Below are 18,807 nucleotides of genomic sequence, written 5' to 3'. Positions count from 1 at the left end.
AGAACAGAACAATGGCTTGCGGAAAACGGCAGCTTCAAGTCAGGTGCTCGGCATCAAAGTAAAAGAAGAGAAATAAAATTTTCTCTGTCTCTTTCTTTTTTCTTTTTGCATCACGAAAAAAGCGGACGACCCAATCGTGTAACTGGCATAAGTGCTTTGAATTCCAGGTGTGATAAGATATGTTACTCTGTGTACTGAAAGATAAGAGTACTAGATAAACTAGATAAGGAGAGCTTTTAAGGTCCACAATAGCACCTGGCCAAGAACTATGTATAGTGTCAGTCGGCCAGTGCATCAACGTTGCTCGTGGTAGGCACGCTTTAGCCACCGTTTGGGACGGATTGTCTGAAATCTCGTATATGGCAGCTGCGTTAAAGGGTGTAAAAATAGGAGCTGCTAGTAGTGCTGAAATGCAGAGCAGAATTTGGTGGAAGGCTTATTTTGTTTGCGTCACCTTTGTTGCCTGTGTGCAGCTCAATGACCGGCCCATCCAGCTGCTCAAGGCGGAAGATCTGGATGAAGTTGATAGCAATAACTCTTTGGCTGTGCCAGTGCTGAGTCTCAACGTGCAAAGCGGAGTAGTGGGTGATGACGTCTGCAATAACAGTCAGGACCCGCCCTGCCGCAATAACGGAACATGCAAGGACATCTGGAATGCCTACGAGTGAGTCTAATGCATTCTCTTTCTCAATATATATATATATATATATATATATTTATTCTTGGTTAATGTTTCGGCCGTGGTACGGCCGAAACCTTAACGAGGACAGGAATAACTATTTGATATATACTTTTTGTTGGACAAGTGTGAAAGGTGTTGTGCTGCCAAGCTCCAGAGCGTGGATTTGGTTCCTGGCCATGGCAGCCGCATTTTAATGGGGGTGAAATGATGCAAACTGCATCGATTTGCTTTGATTTAGGGGCATGTGAAAGATTTAGGGGCATGTGAAAGATTTAGGGGCATGTGAAAGGGGCATGTGATTTAGGGGCGTGTGAAATCCCAGCAGTGATTTCATTCATTGTTGGAGGCCTTATTGGATTTTACGTTAAAATACATGTAAACACACGCTAAGTTCTGCGCCATTCTTTCATGGATTCTTGCGATTGCAGCTGCAAGTCAGTAGGATGTGGACGCATATATGATGGAATGACACCATGACTAATTAGTTTACCGGCTGCTTCGAAATGCAGTACAGTTATGTGTTTCTGCACGTACCGTAAAATGCCAAACAAGCGCCTCTCACCCCAGCAAACAACCCCCTTCCTTTCTTTTTCGGAGATATGAAATAAGTGATAATGACCCAGCCAGCACCACCCCCCCCCCCACCCCCAGTCCCTGCCCTCATCCTTTCCTGCAGCTGCATTTTTTTTCCACGATGAGCATCGCTTCTGTAAAAAGAATCACAAGAATGAGTACACTGAATGCATATCTAATATTGTTTATGAAATTTCGTTGTCATGTAAATAAATGAAGCATTTCACCAGAAACCTAGATGTGCATTTTCAAAATTTTTAGCAGCTCTCTCACTGCCATCCTGAATTTCGGTCATGCCCCCCTCCCTCCGCTCCAATTCTGGTCAGATTAATCTTCATGGAAGGGGGGGTTGCTTGCTTAGAATATTGCGATAGTCTTGGAGAATATATTCATAGCTTGATGTCACCAGTTATTGGAAGTGCTTGGGCCCACTTCGCAAAAAAAGTGGGGAGGGGGCCTCACCTCCCCCCTTTTTTGTACAAGTTCAGAAGCAGGTGTGTTTGTAAGGAACGTGCAAGGTGAGCTTTCTGCTCCTGCATGTAGCTTCTGTGCCAAGATCATAAATCTGTCACAATGTCGTATAATCATGAGAGTTTGTCTTTGTGAAACTTGATAAATACATAACGACTGCAATCTTACTTTGTCAATGTGTCCTACTTTGTGAGATGAGACATAGGTGTGTGCTCATGAAACAGTCAAGATAGAATGATATCATAATACTCTATGCAGACACACTGCCAGTCTAAGAACCACGTCTTCATGCATGCAGTGAGGCTTACCACGTTTGCCGTCACAGCTTGACAGGAACGGAGATCTCCATTTAAGTGAGATATGTACTCATCCTGGTCGCCATGGGTTTTATCATTGACGACGCAGACGAGAGATAGTATATATCATTGTACATCGATCGTTCACATTGCGGAGGTACCATACACCGCGGCTTGTGTTCTCTGACGCATGCGTCTCGAGCTGTACTGGGCAATTTTTATGTGGGCAAACAAAAACGTCTTCTTCGACATACGAGTATCTAGGGAGGGGGGAAGAAAATATAGAAAGAAAAAGCCATACGATCGCAATCATGTTGGCCACATGAAAGCATTGTGTAGGCCTATAGTTATTGATGTTGTCTTGCTTAGTTTCAGCTAACACACAAGTATATTTCATGGAGATGAAAAAAACTTTATTTATATATATATATATATATATATATATATATATATAAAAATGAGGGAAAGAAGGGTATACCCAAGGGCTCGTTTTTCCGTGCTTTGACACAATATTAATAAGATCTAACAGACAGTAATGCCAAGGAATGTACAGCGGAAGTTATGAGAACCAATGGAATGTAAATAAGAAGAAAGAAAAGTGGATGAAAAAATAACCAGCCGTGAGCAGGAATCGAACCTACGACCTTCGAATAACGCGTTCGATGCTCTAACCTCTCAGCTACCACAGCAGCCTTCCCTCCATCCACTTTTTTGGGTTTATATATGAATTTAGAAGTAGGAGTGACAGTCAGCGCCATCTATAAGCCAAGCGACGAGTGTGAACCACTCTTTTATGCGCATGTTTGGCGTCACGTAGCACGTGAACTTATTACGAGCGGGCAGCTGATTAATAGTCCCTCGTATACAACCTAATGACACCAAGTCTGCCAGTACGAGACCCTCGTTAAATGAAATGAAGGAAAAAAGTGTATACCTAAGGGCTCATTTTTTCGTGTTTTGACACAATAATAATGAGATATAACAGACAGTAATGCCAAGGAATGTACAGGGGAAGTTATTAGAACCAATGGAATGTAAATAAGAAGAAAGAAAAGTGGATGAAAAAATAACCAGCCGTGAGCAGGAATCGAACCTACGACCTTCGAGTAACGCGTTCGATGCTCTAACCACTGAGCTACCACAGCGGCCTTCCCTCCATCCACTTTTTTGCGTTTATATGTGAATTTAGAAGTAGGAGTGACAGTCAGCGCCATCTATACTGTATTTTCTATACAGTATCATCTATACTGACGCAAATGACCATGTGCCTTATCTCGCCGCTGGCTTTCATGAATGCGGTAGGGTTGGGGAGTGAGTGGGTGGAGGGAGTGTTTGGGCAGTCGATGGTGGGAACGACTGAGTGAGTGAATGTGCAGCACACCTGGCACAGCATGTGCCAGCAGCGCGCAACTGTTCTTTTGCTCGGCGTGCTTTCCCCATTGCCCTGAGCTTTCGTAGTGATTGCGGATTTCATGCCTAAAGAGCCTCGCTAAAAAGGTAAAAAAAAGTTGCATGACTTTTATAAAATGATAACTAACATAGTAGTAGTCCAAAGCAAGACAAATATATTAAGGTACAACAAAATTCACATCGAAGTAAGATGGGCATTTTCTGAATGAGGTGCACATTCACAAAATGTAAACGTGTGTTTATGTACACACAAAAAAGTAGAACAATGGTTTAGCAACATAAATGAATCTATGTTGTAATGGCTTTACACTCTTTTAATAGGAAAATCCTATTTGATCTTTAAATTTATGGGCAACGAGATATCAGATTTGATTTGATAAGATACACACTTTATTAGGTAACGGGGGAAGGGTGGCACCAGGAGAGAGGGCTCACCAAGGTGGACTAATGGGCACGTTGGTATTTCATGTTTAGGAAATGTAAAAGCGCACTGAAAACGAGGACACAAAGAAGGCATACCCACACGCACATGTACACACGCCCGCTACACACATTACGCTACTTTCAACACTTTTACTTTACAGTTCCAAGGCTACTTGTAGGGCCCCCCCAAAAAATAAATATACACACATCTGTTGCACAGTAGAACAAGATCATTACTAGGCACCAAAACGAATGCCAAAAAGGTAAAACTTTTTTTTTGTCATGCGCTGCATCACGCTGACAAAAAAAGAATTTGATTTTCTTGGCATTCATTTTAGTGCCCAGTAATGTTTTTATTATACTGCGCAACAGATGTGTGCATATTTATTATTTTTTTTGGCCCTACAAGTAGCCTTGGAATTGCAAAATAAAACTCTTAAAAGTAGCGCTACATGTGTGTGTGTGTGTGTGCCTTCGTATCCTTGTTTTCAGTGCGCTATTACCTTTCTTAAACGCACAAAAGCATAGACAGGGGGTGGCACTCTAGGCACGTGCTCCTCTTAAAATTTCTTTATGCCATAAAGTACAGAGCACAAGATGGCACTGGACCACACTTGCCTGCATGGCGCCTACTGTGTACCGCCACCGAAGTAAATTTCTACCTGCACCACTGGAGGCACGGCATGACACATAATCATACGGTGGTTTTGGCAGTAACACCCCACAAACTGATGTTATAATAATAATAATAATAATAATAATAATAATAATAATAATAATAATAATAATAATAATAATAATAATAATAATAATAATAATAATAATAATAATAATGTTATTATTATTATTATTATTATTATTATTATTATTATTATTATTATTATTATTATTATTATTATTACTTTATTTCATACTTTGCATGTTGTCGAGGTATAATACTGCTTTGTTAAGCTCCTAGTGGCACTAGGGAAGGGGAGGAGTGGAGGGGGAGGGGCAGCCTTTCTGCTTTAGAGAGCAAACAGTTAAAATCAAAAGAAGTACCCCCCCTCCTCTATTGACCATTCTGTAACGTTCTGTGAATAACCCTAGGAATTGTGTATGCAGTCTGTTGATGGAGTGCAGGAAAGATAGTGAGAGAGCATGTACAGCTCATTCGAAAATGATTAAATGAGATGTATGTACCAAGGAGAAATCCTCATGAACCGCAAGAGCCAGCAGCTGTGAAGTTGCTCCTAACCAGCAATACCTGAACCCAGACCTCTTTCCTAACTAGCTCCGATTGTTGTCCTTGAAGACCTGATCTTTACCCAAGTTGTGATTAACTAATTTATTCATTAATTTTTTCATTCAGTGATAAGCATGTGCTATTTACAGTTTGACGACTCAATTGTGAAAAATGTGCACAGTTTTCATAACCGAGTGCCCACTAGCTGCCACCGATATGTTGGGGCTACGATCTGTCAGTCTGGTTATCAGCCGACAGATTGCTGCCGATTATTTATTTAGTGAGCTATAGCAGTCAGCGCATCTGTTCAAATGATTTTAAGTGCATAGTGCTTTAGAGGTCGGGCTTGTTCATTCATAGATCTCATGTGGCGTGCTCACGCTCAAAAACAATTGTGGTCAATACAGACCTAAAACAAGGTTAGAAACACTCAAAACAGGGTTAAAATAAACAAACAAGGTCTAAAATGATGTACGTACTAACATTTTATTGTCGTGCATGGTCTGAAGCCTATAAGTGGAGCGTGAAGTTGTCACACACTCAAGTGCCTTCTCTTACTGCAGTGGCCCTGTGCTCACTTATTCTGGTGGGCAGGGTTCGAGCTGTATGTCGTCAAACAGCAGATTGCAACTATTGGCTGATATCAGGAGCAGTGTTTGGATCAGGGGAGCTTCTTGCCTTGGGGTGCCCCGCTTTGTGCTAGCTCCACGCTCGTGCTGTTTGCTTGCCGCACACGCAAACGTTCCGTGTTTTGTGATTTGCAGTGAAACATATCGCTCGCATTGTGCAACAGTGCAGCTGTGCAACATTCCCGATGTTTGGCAGTGTGATAATTTAGAAGTTTATAAAACAGGAAAGCACCGTCCTACTGACGTACAGTCACGCGACAAATTCCCTCGTCTTTTGAGACCATCATCGGGAAGAAAGCATCGTGAGCTGCAAATGCTTCCACTCTTCATATTGTGATGCGGCGTTCATACAAAGTTGCTATAAGCAATATGTTCTTATTGTGCTAGCAAAATATATGGACACTTCAGATGTATTTTATGGATAATCTAGGCTCAAAGTACAAGCGCGGTGGCATCGCTGCCTGCATCTTGTGTTCAATGTGCGAGTTGAAGCCTTCTCCGCTTGAGCGAATGATTGCAGCTCGGACTGTTTACCTTGATCAGCCAAGCATGGCCGTGCGCTCCCTATTTTTACAGAGAGAATAAATGTTAGAGAAGGAAAGATAGGGAGGTCAATCAGTCCAAGATAGCCAGTTTGGTACTCTACACGTGGGAAAAGAATGGGAGATATTGAAAGAAGGGGAGGAAAGAGAGACAAAGATAGCACGTCAAAGAGAACCGCACTAGCACTTAGTGAGTAAGAGTCCATAAATCTGGCGTGGAACACGACATCACTATCACAGCCGCTTGTCCAGGTCCATCCCTATCTTGGCATGGATCAGCAAACACCTCATATCCTTCTTTGCAGGATCACTATTCTTAGCGCCAAGTTTGCATTGAAATGGCAGATAGCGTGACAGTGCCGAAACCAGGGGATGGCACACCAGGACTGTCGCCCCCCCCCCTCCCCCCCTTTTTTTCTTCTGTCATGGCATAGAGTACAGGAGGCCTCTACCACACCTGCCTGCCCAGCCCCCGCTTCAGATAGAGGTGACTCCCACCTCTCTTCCCAAATTCTAGTACGCTCGGGTAGCACGAAGGTTGCTTGCTTGCTGTAGCGGTGGACTTTCTTTAACGTGTTGTTGAGTTACTCCAAGTTGTGTGCCAAAGGAGTTGGCTGCTAGCTATACTTCATATAACATTGCTTTATTGATTCGCCCTTGTAGCTCAGCTGTCTAATTATTTATTTTTTTCTACAAGGAAAATTGGTCTCCCATCGATCGCTGCAACTCTTTACTGTGACATTGTTTGATGTATTACCGTCTGGAAATCACTTATTGTTTACAGGGCCTTGTTGCTTGTCACACTGACAATACTCTAAGACGCCGAATTCCCCGGTTATGCTTGTGATTAAATACCACCCTGCCTCGCTCAGGAGGAAGTCTGCGACCCATGTTTCTTACTGAAGCCGCAAAGTTATGGGGTTTCGGTGCTACAGAGCATTGGTTCGAAGAATGACGAAGGGTGGCATAGTCGATGCCTCCCAATTACACAAATTATTATGATAGTTTATGGCATAGGGGGTACCCTGCAAGTGTGCTTGTAGCATTTCCCAAAAAGTGTTTAACGAAGGCTTTAAAGGGCTACTCTTCCAGCTTTCGTTGTGACTGTGCTGTGCATTTCGCACAGGCCTGGCATTTTTCTTTAGTAGGCGTGGGGAGCATTCGACCCTCCCCCTTCTATGTAGTATGTAGGTAAGTGTGTTTGTATGTGCATGGCCACTGGGTGTAAAAGCATGCGTTTTCATCTAGCCCAACGGCCGCCTCCTTCATCATTATGAACACGTGATGATTACAGGGTGTTTTTTACACAATATGGATTTTTCAAATAAGTCTTATGACGGCCAGGCTTCTGCCATTCTCACACATGAACTCAATGTCGAGGTGAAAATACTTTTCCACAGCTGAAATGAAGAAAATACTAATTACAAAAATGAACTCTGTAAATATTATTTGAGTATATTGGTTTAGATTGGAAAGTTGTAGTGAATAATAATTTATGGCATAACCATTTTTTAAAAACCACTAAATTTGCATGTAGTTCAAGATATTCATAAATGCGTTTCAAGAGTGAGATTAAAACAGATGGTGCCATGCGTGCGGGAAGTACAACACTCCTGCTACTACAATAGGGAACTGCCCGTAACAGAAAAGTGACGAAATTTGAGGCAAGACACTGTGCAGCTGTTTCTTTTCATCAAAAGCTGCAAGTCATCACTTGTGCCTGCACATTGCCTTATTTTTGCCTGTAGTGTTTGTTGCTTATCTGTTTCTTTTGAGCTGTGCACAAAAAAATGGCAATGTAAACTTTGGGACAGCCACTGCGGCATTTCTTTTTCCAGGCAGACAGGAGAAAAAGTTTTTTGCACTTCTTTATACCTTAAAGAGATAGGGAACCAATTTTTATGACACATATTTACCTATTTTCTTCAACACAACGGAAAACTCAATGTCAGAGTGTTTAATCATGGAAGGGTAATGTAGAAAATGCTGCAAAGCGTTTGTAATATGAATTTTCTTATCTGTGGGGAGTATGAAGTCTTATACAGAGGAGACAACACATGTTGCAAACTGTGAGCGCGAGAGTGGTTCGTGTTCCAGCGCAGTGATTTACTGTACATGCATGCGCCACAACTTGGATAGAGACAGCTGCAGAGCGGTGGCGCTTTTCACCGTGCAACTCCTAGCTTTTACCTCGTAAGCAGTACGGAATGAACATTTCTCATGGGTGCCTTCTGTGAATGCACACTAGAAACACTCCAGCGGTGAAACCCCGATACATATTTGGTGGCTCGTGGCCTCCGAAACCTGCCGGCACGTCATTGCTGAGGCCATGAGTGCAAAGGAACATGCAAGCCTCCACGCTCTCTAGTAGGCCAGAAGCATTATCAAATGGCGTTTCGCGCTCGCTGCTTGTGACGCTGTAACCATTGTGAAAAAGGTCCATTGAGTGGGTCTAAATAATAATATACATACTCTAACTTTGAGGACAAACTATGGCATGCGTGACATTTTCAGGCTATGTGACTAGTACAGCAAAGTGATCAACTTCATAATCTAGCTTTATGGCTCTCCTGCCAGGCTGTGCGACATACAAGTTCTTCTTACTTTAAAACACGATTTAAAACTACGAATCCTACTCATAACACGTAAAGGGTGCTGGAATCTGTCAGTTCTGCCAGGATCTAATCGCATGTTCTGGTCAGTTCTCGGTGCCTTTAAGAAGGAAATGGGCAAGCACTACATGTCGCATACAAAAACAATAAGCTGTCTACTTCAGAATTCTTGCTGATTTTCCTGAGCAGATTCGGCTTTGGCGCCCCTTGATTCAGATTTCACCCCTTGTCATGGGCAGTTCCGGTCTGATCTAGCAGAGTTGTTGTGCTTCATGCGCACTTCGCGCGACCAGTTTTCATTTCACCTTTGAAAATAAATTGTGATTATCTTAAACTGTGTGTAATTTTTATGATTTCTAAGAATGGTTTTGCCATAATTTAGCATTGACCACAACTTTCCGATATAAGCAACTGTACTCTAGTCAATAATTGAAAATTTGATTCGTGAGTTTTTGTTAATTAGTCACATCAACATTGTTTTAGCTGCAGGAAAGTATATCCACCTCAACATAGAGTTCGTTTTCAAAAACGACAGGAGCCTGACTGTCATAGGATTTGTTTGAAAAATATGTGTTGTTTAAAAAAAAAATGCCCTGTATATTTTCAAGTGCTCATGATGAATATTTTCAAGTGCTCATGATGATGAAGCCTCGGTATTGGGCTGTTAAGGGGAGAGGCTACCATCGGATACCAACTTTTTTGTTTATTGAGATATTTTAATGAAATTTTCAGGATAGACTTATAGCAAAAGCATTAGAAGAACTACGAAATTTCATCAAGTTATGTTCACTGGTTTTCAAGTTACAGCAGAATATCAGGGTAGTGCACATGGTTCTCTTATTCCAGGCCTGGAGAACTTTCAAAAGGTGCTGGAACTGTGAAATTAACTATGATGATTTCCAGATTGATACTCCAGGGGGTAACAGAGCCCTTTTTTTGAATTTCCTTGCTGAAAAGTTTTAGCAGACCATCAAACTTTGTGTTTGTGATTAGGATATTATCAATCAAATTTTGATTAAATATAATAAATAACACACACAATATATTGAAAAAATGGGCTTGTCACCCCCTCAGAAATTGATTAATGTACATAATAAAAAAAGACTTATGGAAATCCAATGAGTGGTTCCAGAGATATGGCTGGAATAAGCAGCCTCACTAGCCAAAAAAGTCATTTTGAGAAAACGACGTTTTAAAGTTTTGAGCACATAGGCAGTTCTAAAATGAACCTGCAGCGTAACTGGAGGTGTCCTTTGGCACTCTCTTTCTTTGCCGCCTTTCCATCTTCTCTAGGGATCGCTTCTTAGCCTTTTTCAAGCGCAGAGAATCTTTCTCGGCTGCCCATTGAATGGCCAGGTGGCCAGGTGTCAGCCCCACTGATGAAGCTAGCTCTTGGGTGGCCCTGTAGCAGCCAGCATTGTATCTTAGCACTGCATCATGCAGTGCTGTCTCCACAGCAATCAGTGACGCATGCTGCTCTTTGGGCATGAGGGACCACAGCACAGAGTGAAAGGACTCTGATGCATTCTGCGTCTTTGCTCCCAGGCAGCGTTGCAGAAGAGAAGCCTGTGAGAGCCTCTCATAAATGGGTAGAAGTGCATCTGCAACATAGCGTGGCAGCTTGTACGAATGCTTCGGAGGTGGAACACCGGTAATCTTGCTGGCATTGTGACGACACCAGGAGTCTGCACCCTCTGGGCACAAGTCGTGGTGCGGCTCCTCATCCGTCGACGTCACATGGTGGTACGATGCCATCACTGCCCGCCGCATTGCAGCCACATCATCGGAATTGTTCCGTAGGGCCCAGCCATAATAATCTGTCAACTTGTCGATGAGGGCCTTTGTCAGCCTGCCCTTCCCTCCCAAAGCCTTGTCACTTTTCTGCACAAGGTTGCGAAGTGCAGTCCCCATCCTCTTCTGAACGTGGTTCAGGCATTCCTCTTTTGAAATGGGGACCAGTCCATAAACATTTTCTTGTACAAGGGCAGAGAAGGTGGCACTATCTCCATCAGACACGAGCGTTGTGTAACGGAGGTTGTGCTTCGACAGTGAGCGTGAAAAGAGGATGATAGCTGCCTCAACCTCTATTCTCCCTGATTTAGACGGTGTTTTTCTGGCACACATGATTCTCCAGCCAGCATGCATGGTCTGCGTTTCCAGGCTTTGGCCCTACTTGGCAACCAAGGCACTGATTAGACAGAACAACGGCGTCCAAGATAAGGCCCATATGGTATTCGATAATTGCCCCGACTCCAATATGGGATGTGTGCCCACGCTTGTGCCATGTTCCATCATAACAAACTGTTATATCCCTGGTGAAATATTGATCCATTTCTTTGTAAGTGGCTTTTACAGCAGAAGCAGATTCTGCATAGAAATTTTCTATGCATTGTGTCTGCGGTTCTCTGAATTTCTTCAGGTGCTTCTGAAAGGTCTTGTGATGGAGGCCATGATGGGACACGTTCATCGCTGCCCAAAAGTCGTTGAGAGCTGTTTGTCCCTTGCCTATTTGTTTTGTTGCCATAATGGCTCTTACATTCACATCAAAGGCCTTTGTGTCATCCTGACGAGATGAACTCCATGAGCTTGAAACTACTCCACAATGCAAGCATACTAGCTCAAGCTTTGCAGCAAGTCCAAGTTGGGTGCCTCCTCGTACCTTCATCCCAATCGCGGTGCACCGGTGGCACGGGGTCCGAGATAGCAGGTCGTCTAGGGCATCCATTTGCACAAGGAAAAATTTTTCGCCTTCACTTGTAGCGGTGGCAGTTTCATGATCGCGCTCCATTGCCTGAAATTTTCGCTCCGTCGCTGGCATAGCGCCAAGTTCTCTTTGCACAGCAGCGCTTTGTTGATCCGCCGCCTCTTTCTCCTCGCACGTCAGGAAACTTGTTCGCAAATGCACAGTTGACGACGCGATCGCACTCGAGGCCGATGAAAGAGAAGATGCGGAAGCCACTGTCGATGAGCACGAGACACCAGGCGCACTTGTAACGACAAATTCTTGCACCGGCGGAGCAGGAGTCCCGTTGCTAGGCGCGTCGATGCGACCACTCTCTTGCGTAGATGAAGCAGAAGCTGCCCCACAGGTACCGTCGGCGCGATCACCGTCGGCGCACGTGCGAGCGGAGAGCCTCGCCGCGCGGACAAGCTTCATAGCTCGCTTCCTTGCACCGAAGGATTGTAGCGTCTTCTTTTTCGTTGGGCGCATCGTGAGCGAACACAACAACGGTCTCGTATAGACGGTTGAAAATCGTCTCGTAAAGACGGTTGAAAATCGTTTAGAAGACAGTTGAAACATGGAGAGTATGCGAACGGCTGCAACGATACACGGAAGCGAGCGGAACACAAAGACGCCGGACGGAGGAGCAGCAGACGAGCGGCCGCATCGGCCGATTATGCGCAAGAGCGCTACGTCATCGCGCGCAGCAGCCAATGGCAGTCGCGGGCTCCCCCGCGTCCTTGGGGAGCGCGCGCTTCGCCCAATCCCAGCTGCGCGCCTCAGCCGCGGGAAACTTGAAAACTCTCGCGAGCCCTCCAATCATGAGCGGCTTGCTCCTCTCCTGCGCTGCCGCCGGCGACGCAGGTGGCGGGGAAAGAAAGAGCAAGAATTCACAAACAAAACAACACCAAAATGGCGGCGCTCTGTCGAGCGGTCGAAAAACTGCGATCACGCCAAGTTGGGGTATTTTGAGCGCTCGCGCGCCGCACGAGGGCCGCCACGGCATGTTCTAAACTTTATTTCAAATGGTTTCGCGACGAATTAGACGTTGATATTTACAGAAAAGGTAGTTTATGACACATACTGCCCGAATATGGGGTTTGCCAAAAATCGACTTTTTCGCGATTTTTCGGTTTTCAAAGGCTGCGTCCCCCCTTAAAGATGAAGCTTTTTACTGCGCAAAATAATAACAAGAAATCCATTCTGTACCCTTATAGAAACAGTCACAGTCGGCATGCCGCATAATCTTTCCTATAAATACACTGATGGCAACTCTGCTGCTAGTGTCTATGGGAGCTGGAATGCACGGCGCTTCAGTGGGCATGGGAATGATGGGTAGTACACGGACTTGTCTAATTTTTGTTCGGCTCCAGCTGGCTTCACATAGCTTGAAGCTGCTTTGTTATGAAACAAAAATCTGAAAATATTCAGCAATTACACTTCACTATCATAACTTTTAAGGCTTACCATTTCAAATTTCACCACAAAGTTCAAAAGGGTTTATTCTTTGCTTCAAAACAAAACCGAAACACAGCAATAAACAAAGCCTCAAGTGCGATTTGAGACTCGCAAGTACGATGACTAGGCAAATTCATGTACTACCAATCATTGTCATGGTCGCTGAATTATCGCAGCGTCAGAGTCACCTTCAGCTAACTTTAGAAATCTCTATGGACCGCCATTCATAATCTCTTCACGGGCAGAAGCATCGTCTTTTATACATTAGTGACCGAACTTTCCAGCATATTGCTGGTGCTTTCGAATAAACTTGACTAGTCGTGACCTGCATGTAGTCTCAACAGAACAATGTAAAAAAATGGTAATGCTTGACAAATATTGCTAGTCCTGAGTGGTGCTAACAATTTTTGGAAACCCGATCACATAAAAATAAAGCAATTGGGATGTATCACATTATAAACACAAAGTGTTAAGATTTCGGCAGCAGAGAAGGAGGTCTGTATTCTCGAAATTACCCCTTGGCTTTGCTGCTGCCTCTTTCATGGAGGAGGCACTGCCTGGAGCTGCTGCATGACAGGCCTTTATTGTCACTAGATCTTTTACAGATTTGCTTTGAGGCTTTTTTTATGGGGCTTCATAATGGTGCTTTTATGGTGCTCTCAAGCAGCCATGATTACCACCTTCCTCTTCTAACAATAATTTGACATATGATTAATATGTTAAATAACTGTTTTATAGTTTGAAATCTTTGTAATTTTTTACTATATTTATTTGCAATATTATAAAATCTACAAGAAAAAAAAGAATCTCAAGCAAGAGTTTGCAGCAGTAAAGTTATGTGCAGGAAAAGTTGCACAAAATAGGAAAGGAAACCACAAAGAAGGAACACTAAATAAATCGAATGCAAACTATCAACACTTTTAATTGAGTGTGCATTGTTGGTTGAATAAGCAAACCGAACATAGATGTGCAGATGTGCCCAGAAAAATCTTGTGCCAACGCACTTTAATCATCAAAAAGGACACTTCTGCATCATAGAGCAATACCGAGGCCTCACTTCCACAGCTATCACTTTTCATGTTGATGAAGACCACTTCCAAAACCTCACAAGCACATGTGTTTTTGCTATGCCCCAGTATCTTACTCTGTTGAACTCGTGCTTTACATACGGTTCAGTTCGGTTTGCCTATTAAACTGATGCTCTACAGTGAATAAAAAAATTTATCAGTTTGTGCTCAATCTGTGTAGTGTTCAGTCTATGTGGTGTCCTTTTCTATTTTAGCGCATTTCTTTCCTGCATAGAGTGAACCAACTAGCCCCTCAAGACGTCCTCACCAGTGAAGCTACCTTGTGTGACTTTGAGTGAGTGCCATTACGCATTGATGTGAACGGCGGCGTTTTCTTTATTTCTAGGGGTGTGTGAACATTCGAAATTTCAAATACTTTTCGCAAAGTGTTTGCTGTGCGATGTTTACTGGAATTTTACTATTTGAAACTATTAGAACTTCCCAAAGACAAATACAGTTAATGTCAGATTAAAAATGACTCCTTCATATTTTTTAGTATGCTTCACCCAACATTATTTTATTGCGGCAAAGACGCCTTTCAGGCTCTCTTACGGTCGAATTTCTAAAAAATTAGTACAATCAATGTCTGATAGACCTCTACCGGGGTACGTCACAGCCTGACGTCACTGGTGCACATCCAACGTGTGGTTGGCATAACACCCCCGCTGGTGGCTCACCGTGGCACAGTCATGTGGTGTTCGGGGCAAGTTTTTTTTCTTTTTTAAAGCTTAAACTTCATGTTACAGTGGCGACATTCATGTTAAACTTCATGTTACAGTGGTGACATTAGCTGTAGTATGGGTCAGAGAACAGCAAGCTGTGTGGTAAACCACGTGGTAAAATATTTGCCACGCTGGCTGGCTGTTTATCCTGAACAAGTGAACACGTGTGGCGTCCTGTGCAAGGAACAGCGGCATCATCTTCGAAAATGTGCAGTGTTGATTGTGGGGTGTAGTGTGCACTAAAAGGCATCAGCAATATTGGTTCACTTTTACGGATGATGAAACTGAGAATATTGTGCGCAGTGTGTGAATAATGATGCGTCTTGTTTGCGAAAACATTGACATTTGTTGTCGGCTGGAGGCAGTAACCGGTTGTCGACGAAACCTCATGATTCCACATTTTAGTCAAGGTAAATATGCATTTGATGCAATCATCTGCGAGTGAATACATCTTGGTGTTTGCGCTGTGAGAAGAAAAGAAATTGCATGATCTCCAGGCTGAAAAATATGACTACGCATGAACTATAAGCATGTTTATCAATGAAGCTGAATATACACATTGTTTTTCGGCGAGTACGCAAACGCAATAAAGGTATATATTTCAACTCCTGTTTCCGAAGGCCTCGTATGTCTTCATGTAATGAGTGGAGATTTTTGTTTCACGTATACTTCATACCATTACAGCTTGATATTTATGAAGTGGCGATGCGCACTACAAGTTTGTGTGTCAGGTCTTGAGCAGTGTAAGTATGCAAATACGTTGTTAGTGTCAGATGCAGTGATGTAACAGTGCAAAAGATTATGTATATGATTTAAATATAGAGATTTAAAATTGCATAAATTTTCAGTGGGCTGTGAGGAACGTCACTGACAACTTCGCTTTGATTTTCACGTGGATTTGTTAACCTCAGCCTAATGCACAACAAAAAGCGTTTTTTTTTTCTTTTTTTCTCATTAATTTTCGATCAGAATTTTGCGACGTTAATGGGAATATTGTTCATGGCCTCTCAGAGCAATGCTGCCGCCAATGGTGTGTCTCATTTAAAATTGCAGTGCACATGTCCCAACGAAAATTCAAAGCATGCATTACCATAAACATGCGGAAAGTTCGCTTTCGAAAAGGAAAATAGAAATTTTTTTAATGGCTGTCATTTACGATGAGCAAATCGCCGCATGTTAACCTAACAAAATCGTGCAGTTACCCTACGGTTTAGTGGCTTTAGAAAAACAATAATTCGCCGAAATTCCTGTCCGAGGAATGCAGACACACGCAGCCCTGCTATGCAGGAAGAGCCCATTGGCAGAACTCTCTTGCTAACCAGCCTCTGCGCTGAGGGAGGGAATGGTGGGCGCAGTGCTTGCAGTGACATCAGACTGTTTGCAAACAGAAAGAGGTAGCCCCTTCAATCTTTTTAATACACTTCACCTCGTCAGACAACTAACTGTAGGTAGCTCCTTCAATCTTTTTAATACACTTCACCTCGTCAGACAACTGTATTGCAACATAGCTACTTTTAAAGACAATAGTCTTTCTTGGGGACCTTCGACGGAAAAATTTTGGTCTGCCTGCCTGCCTGCCTTCCTGCCTGCCTGCCTGCCTGCACATTTGTCTGTTTGTCCACCCTAACGATACCTCAAACTGCATCAAACGACCAACCCCATCTCCAGCGCCCACCAATATTGCTCAAGGTTTAGCGTTCATAGTTGTGCGATTGTCAATTAAAAAAGCAAATATTGCAAATATTTGAGGTGCCATAACAACACGTCTATGTTTTGTATGTCTGCCTTTATTCTTGAAGAGGCACACACAAGTAACTCTAAGGACTGTAGCGTTTATCGTGCTGCGCTGACAGTGCAACGCGATGCTCAAGAAGGTGTTTCCAACACTTTGCTACGATGACACGGTGGTGGCACCTGCCCGTCGCTTTGAATTCTACATCTTATCACTTCCGAGACTGGCACGCATCTTTCTCCGTGGTCGCACACGCCTTCGTTTTTGAAGTTAACTGCCAGATGCCGCTCGTGTCTTACGTGCCTAGATGCGCTTGTTCGCCTCGGCTACACGCTCGAGGCACTCTAACGCAGCGCCTGCAGAATACCATTCACCGATTTTCTTGCGCAGAACATCAAATAAAGGTTTTGTTCACTCTCTCCAGACGCAAGGCTATCGTCTTTTGACGACATGTCCAGTGTAACATGCAGATTATGGCTAATTTTCTAGGCCTTGCTTCGGTCTTATTGAATTGGCTCAAGAAAATGCTGGTTCTAACATAGAGATAATAGAAGTAGCACTGGGGGGGGGGGGGGCACAATTAATGCTGTTTCGGACGGGACATTTCGGCGGGACATTTGAAAAATCACACTCCGAAGATTTTTAGTGTCCAGAGTTTCAGATATTCTTACATTTTGGCATATACAAGGCAGATTTGGAACTCTGGACGTGCAGATAGCACACCCTTCTTTACACCACATCAGTTGGGCTTCTGTAGAAGTTGAAAGAGGAGGAGACGCTGAGGAAATAGCACCTTTGCGTTTCACGTGCCAAGTGTTGTCGGCAACACTTTGGTTGCACCAAATCGTGTACATAATTTGCCCTCTGAATTGCCCCATTCTTGATAAGACAACTGTCAAACACCACCCCGTTCTGGCTTCGTCAACCTAGCAGGGGTGCACAGCTGTGCCAATTGTGCAAAATTGGTATAATTCTCTATTTTTGCACCAAGTTGTGCCAAAACCATGAAATTTGCCGAAATCGCGCCACGCTGCGCCAAAATGACTGACCAGCCTCAAAATTTTCTCAATTGTGCTAATTTTAGTGAAAAATGGAGGCCACGTTGGCGACCTGTAGTTTGCGTCATCAATCAATCCAGGGATCCAGGTATGCAGCCCTAATCATAAACCACGATAAGGCCAGGACACTTGCAAAATGTGATTGCTCAGATAAAGTAACAATGCCGGGCACCCATCGGTTCGCTGACCGTAGCGGATAATTATTGGCGAGACGACGCAACTGCTAGACAAAAATGGGTTGCCTTAGTCAGCAACACTTCACAGAAAATGAGTTTTCTAGTCAGCAAACTTAACTATGTCATGTTAGGAACCAAAGCTGGAAGCATATGCCGCTGTTACTGCACCAGAACAAACTCATAGTGCTGCAAACGCCCGCGTTGCCGGCAACCATGAGTTGCCAGAGCAACGACACATGCGATGCATATCCGGTGCCCTCGCCGGGTCAACGGGCGCATGTCATCGTTACTTCATCTAGTTGAACGCGCCTTGCAAGCACAAGCGAGCTGAAAAGTTGTGCCATAAACCTAATCCCATCATGAAAAAAAAAAGGGGGGGGGGGTGGGGAGTGGGAAGTGCAGTGGTTCGAAAATTTCTTGACGTTTTTCCAACCTGGTGCAGAATGCCACTTAAGCCACCTTCGCTGCAGTACACCGGTGTCCTGTGAAAAGTTATTTTAAAATTTGGAAGGGGTTGGTAGCACTAGTCACGGAACACAGCACAGTTAGTTTGTTCTGTTACTCACTCGTGTATCTGCCCCATAACTGTGAGTGCTAGTATGATAGGTGATATCTAAAAAGTTACTGGCAAAAAGTTATCATTGTTTGCTGACTGGGGTGGTTCAAATCACTACTTTTATTGAAATAGCAGTGATCCTAATTACTGTGCATGATTTAGGGGATATTGAATTGTTTGTAAATATCAATTTTTATGTAGATACTCGTTTTTCATACTGTCTCAAATGTGGTCTTTTGTGATAAAAAATGAATATTTTTTCCCCGTAACGTGCTTTAATATATGGATTTTAGTGCTCCAAAAGTAACATTTTGCTACTCCGAAAATTGCTTCAAATTCTATTTTGGCTGTTGCACTTCTGACTTAGTGAAAAGAACACTGTCATGTTGCTATGTCATAAGAATATGCTTAAATATATGCTAACTGTTCTTTTTCTGCAATTTCACTTTGATG

At 43.4% G+C, this 18,807-nt stretch overlaps 1 protein-coding gene across 4 annotated transcripts in view; it reads left to right on the top strand.

The window, feature by feature from the left end:
- LOC119160975 (cell polarity complex component crumbs) overlaps positions 1 to 18,807 on the top strand; it is a 234,921-nt gene that overhangs the window by 184,916 nt on the left and 31,198 nt on the right. For all 4 annotated transcript variants that reach the window (XM_075880257.1, XM_037413268.2, XM_075880258.1 and 1 more), the window contains one exon: positions 474 to 664. In XM_075880257.1, coding sequence (XP_075736372.1) covers positions 474 to 664 — 191 coding nt within the window. The remainder of the gene's footprint in view (positions 1 to 473; positions 665 to 18,807) is intronic.

Source organism: Rhipicephalus microplus, chromosome X, assembly GCF_043290135.1.
Source record: "Rhipicephalus microplus isolate Deutch F79 chromosome X, USDA_Rmic, whole genome shotgun sequence".
Lineage (NCBI taxonomy): Eukaryota > Metazoa > Arthropoda > Arachnida > Ixodida > Ixodidae > Rhipicephalus > Rhipicephalus microplus.
The sequence above is the reverse complement of the archived record's forward strand: the minus strand, read 5'-3'. Positions and strand labels throughout refer to the sequence as shown.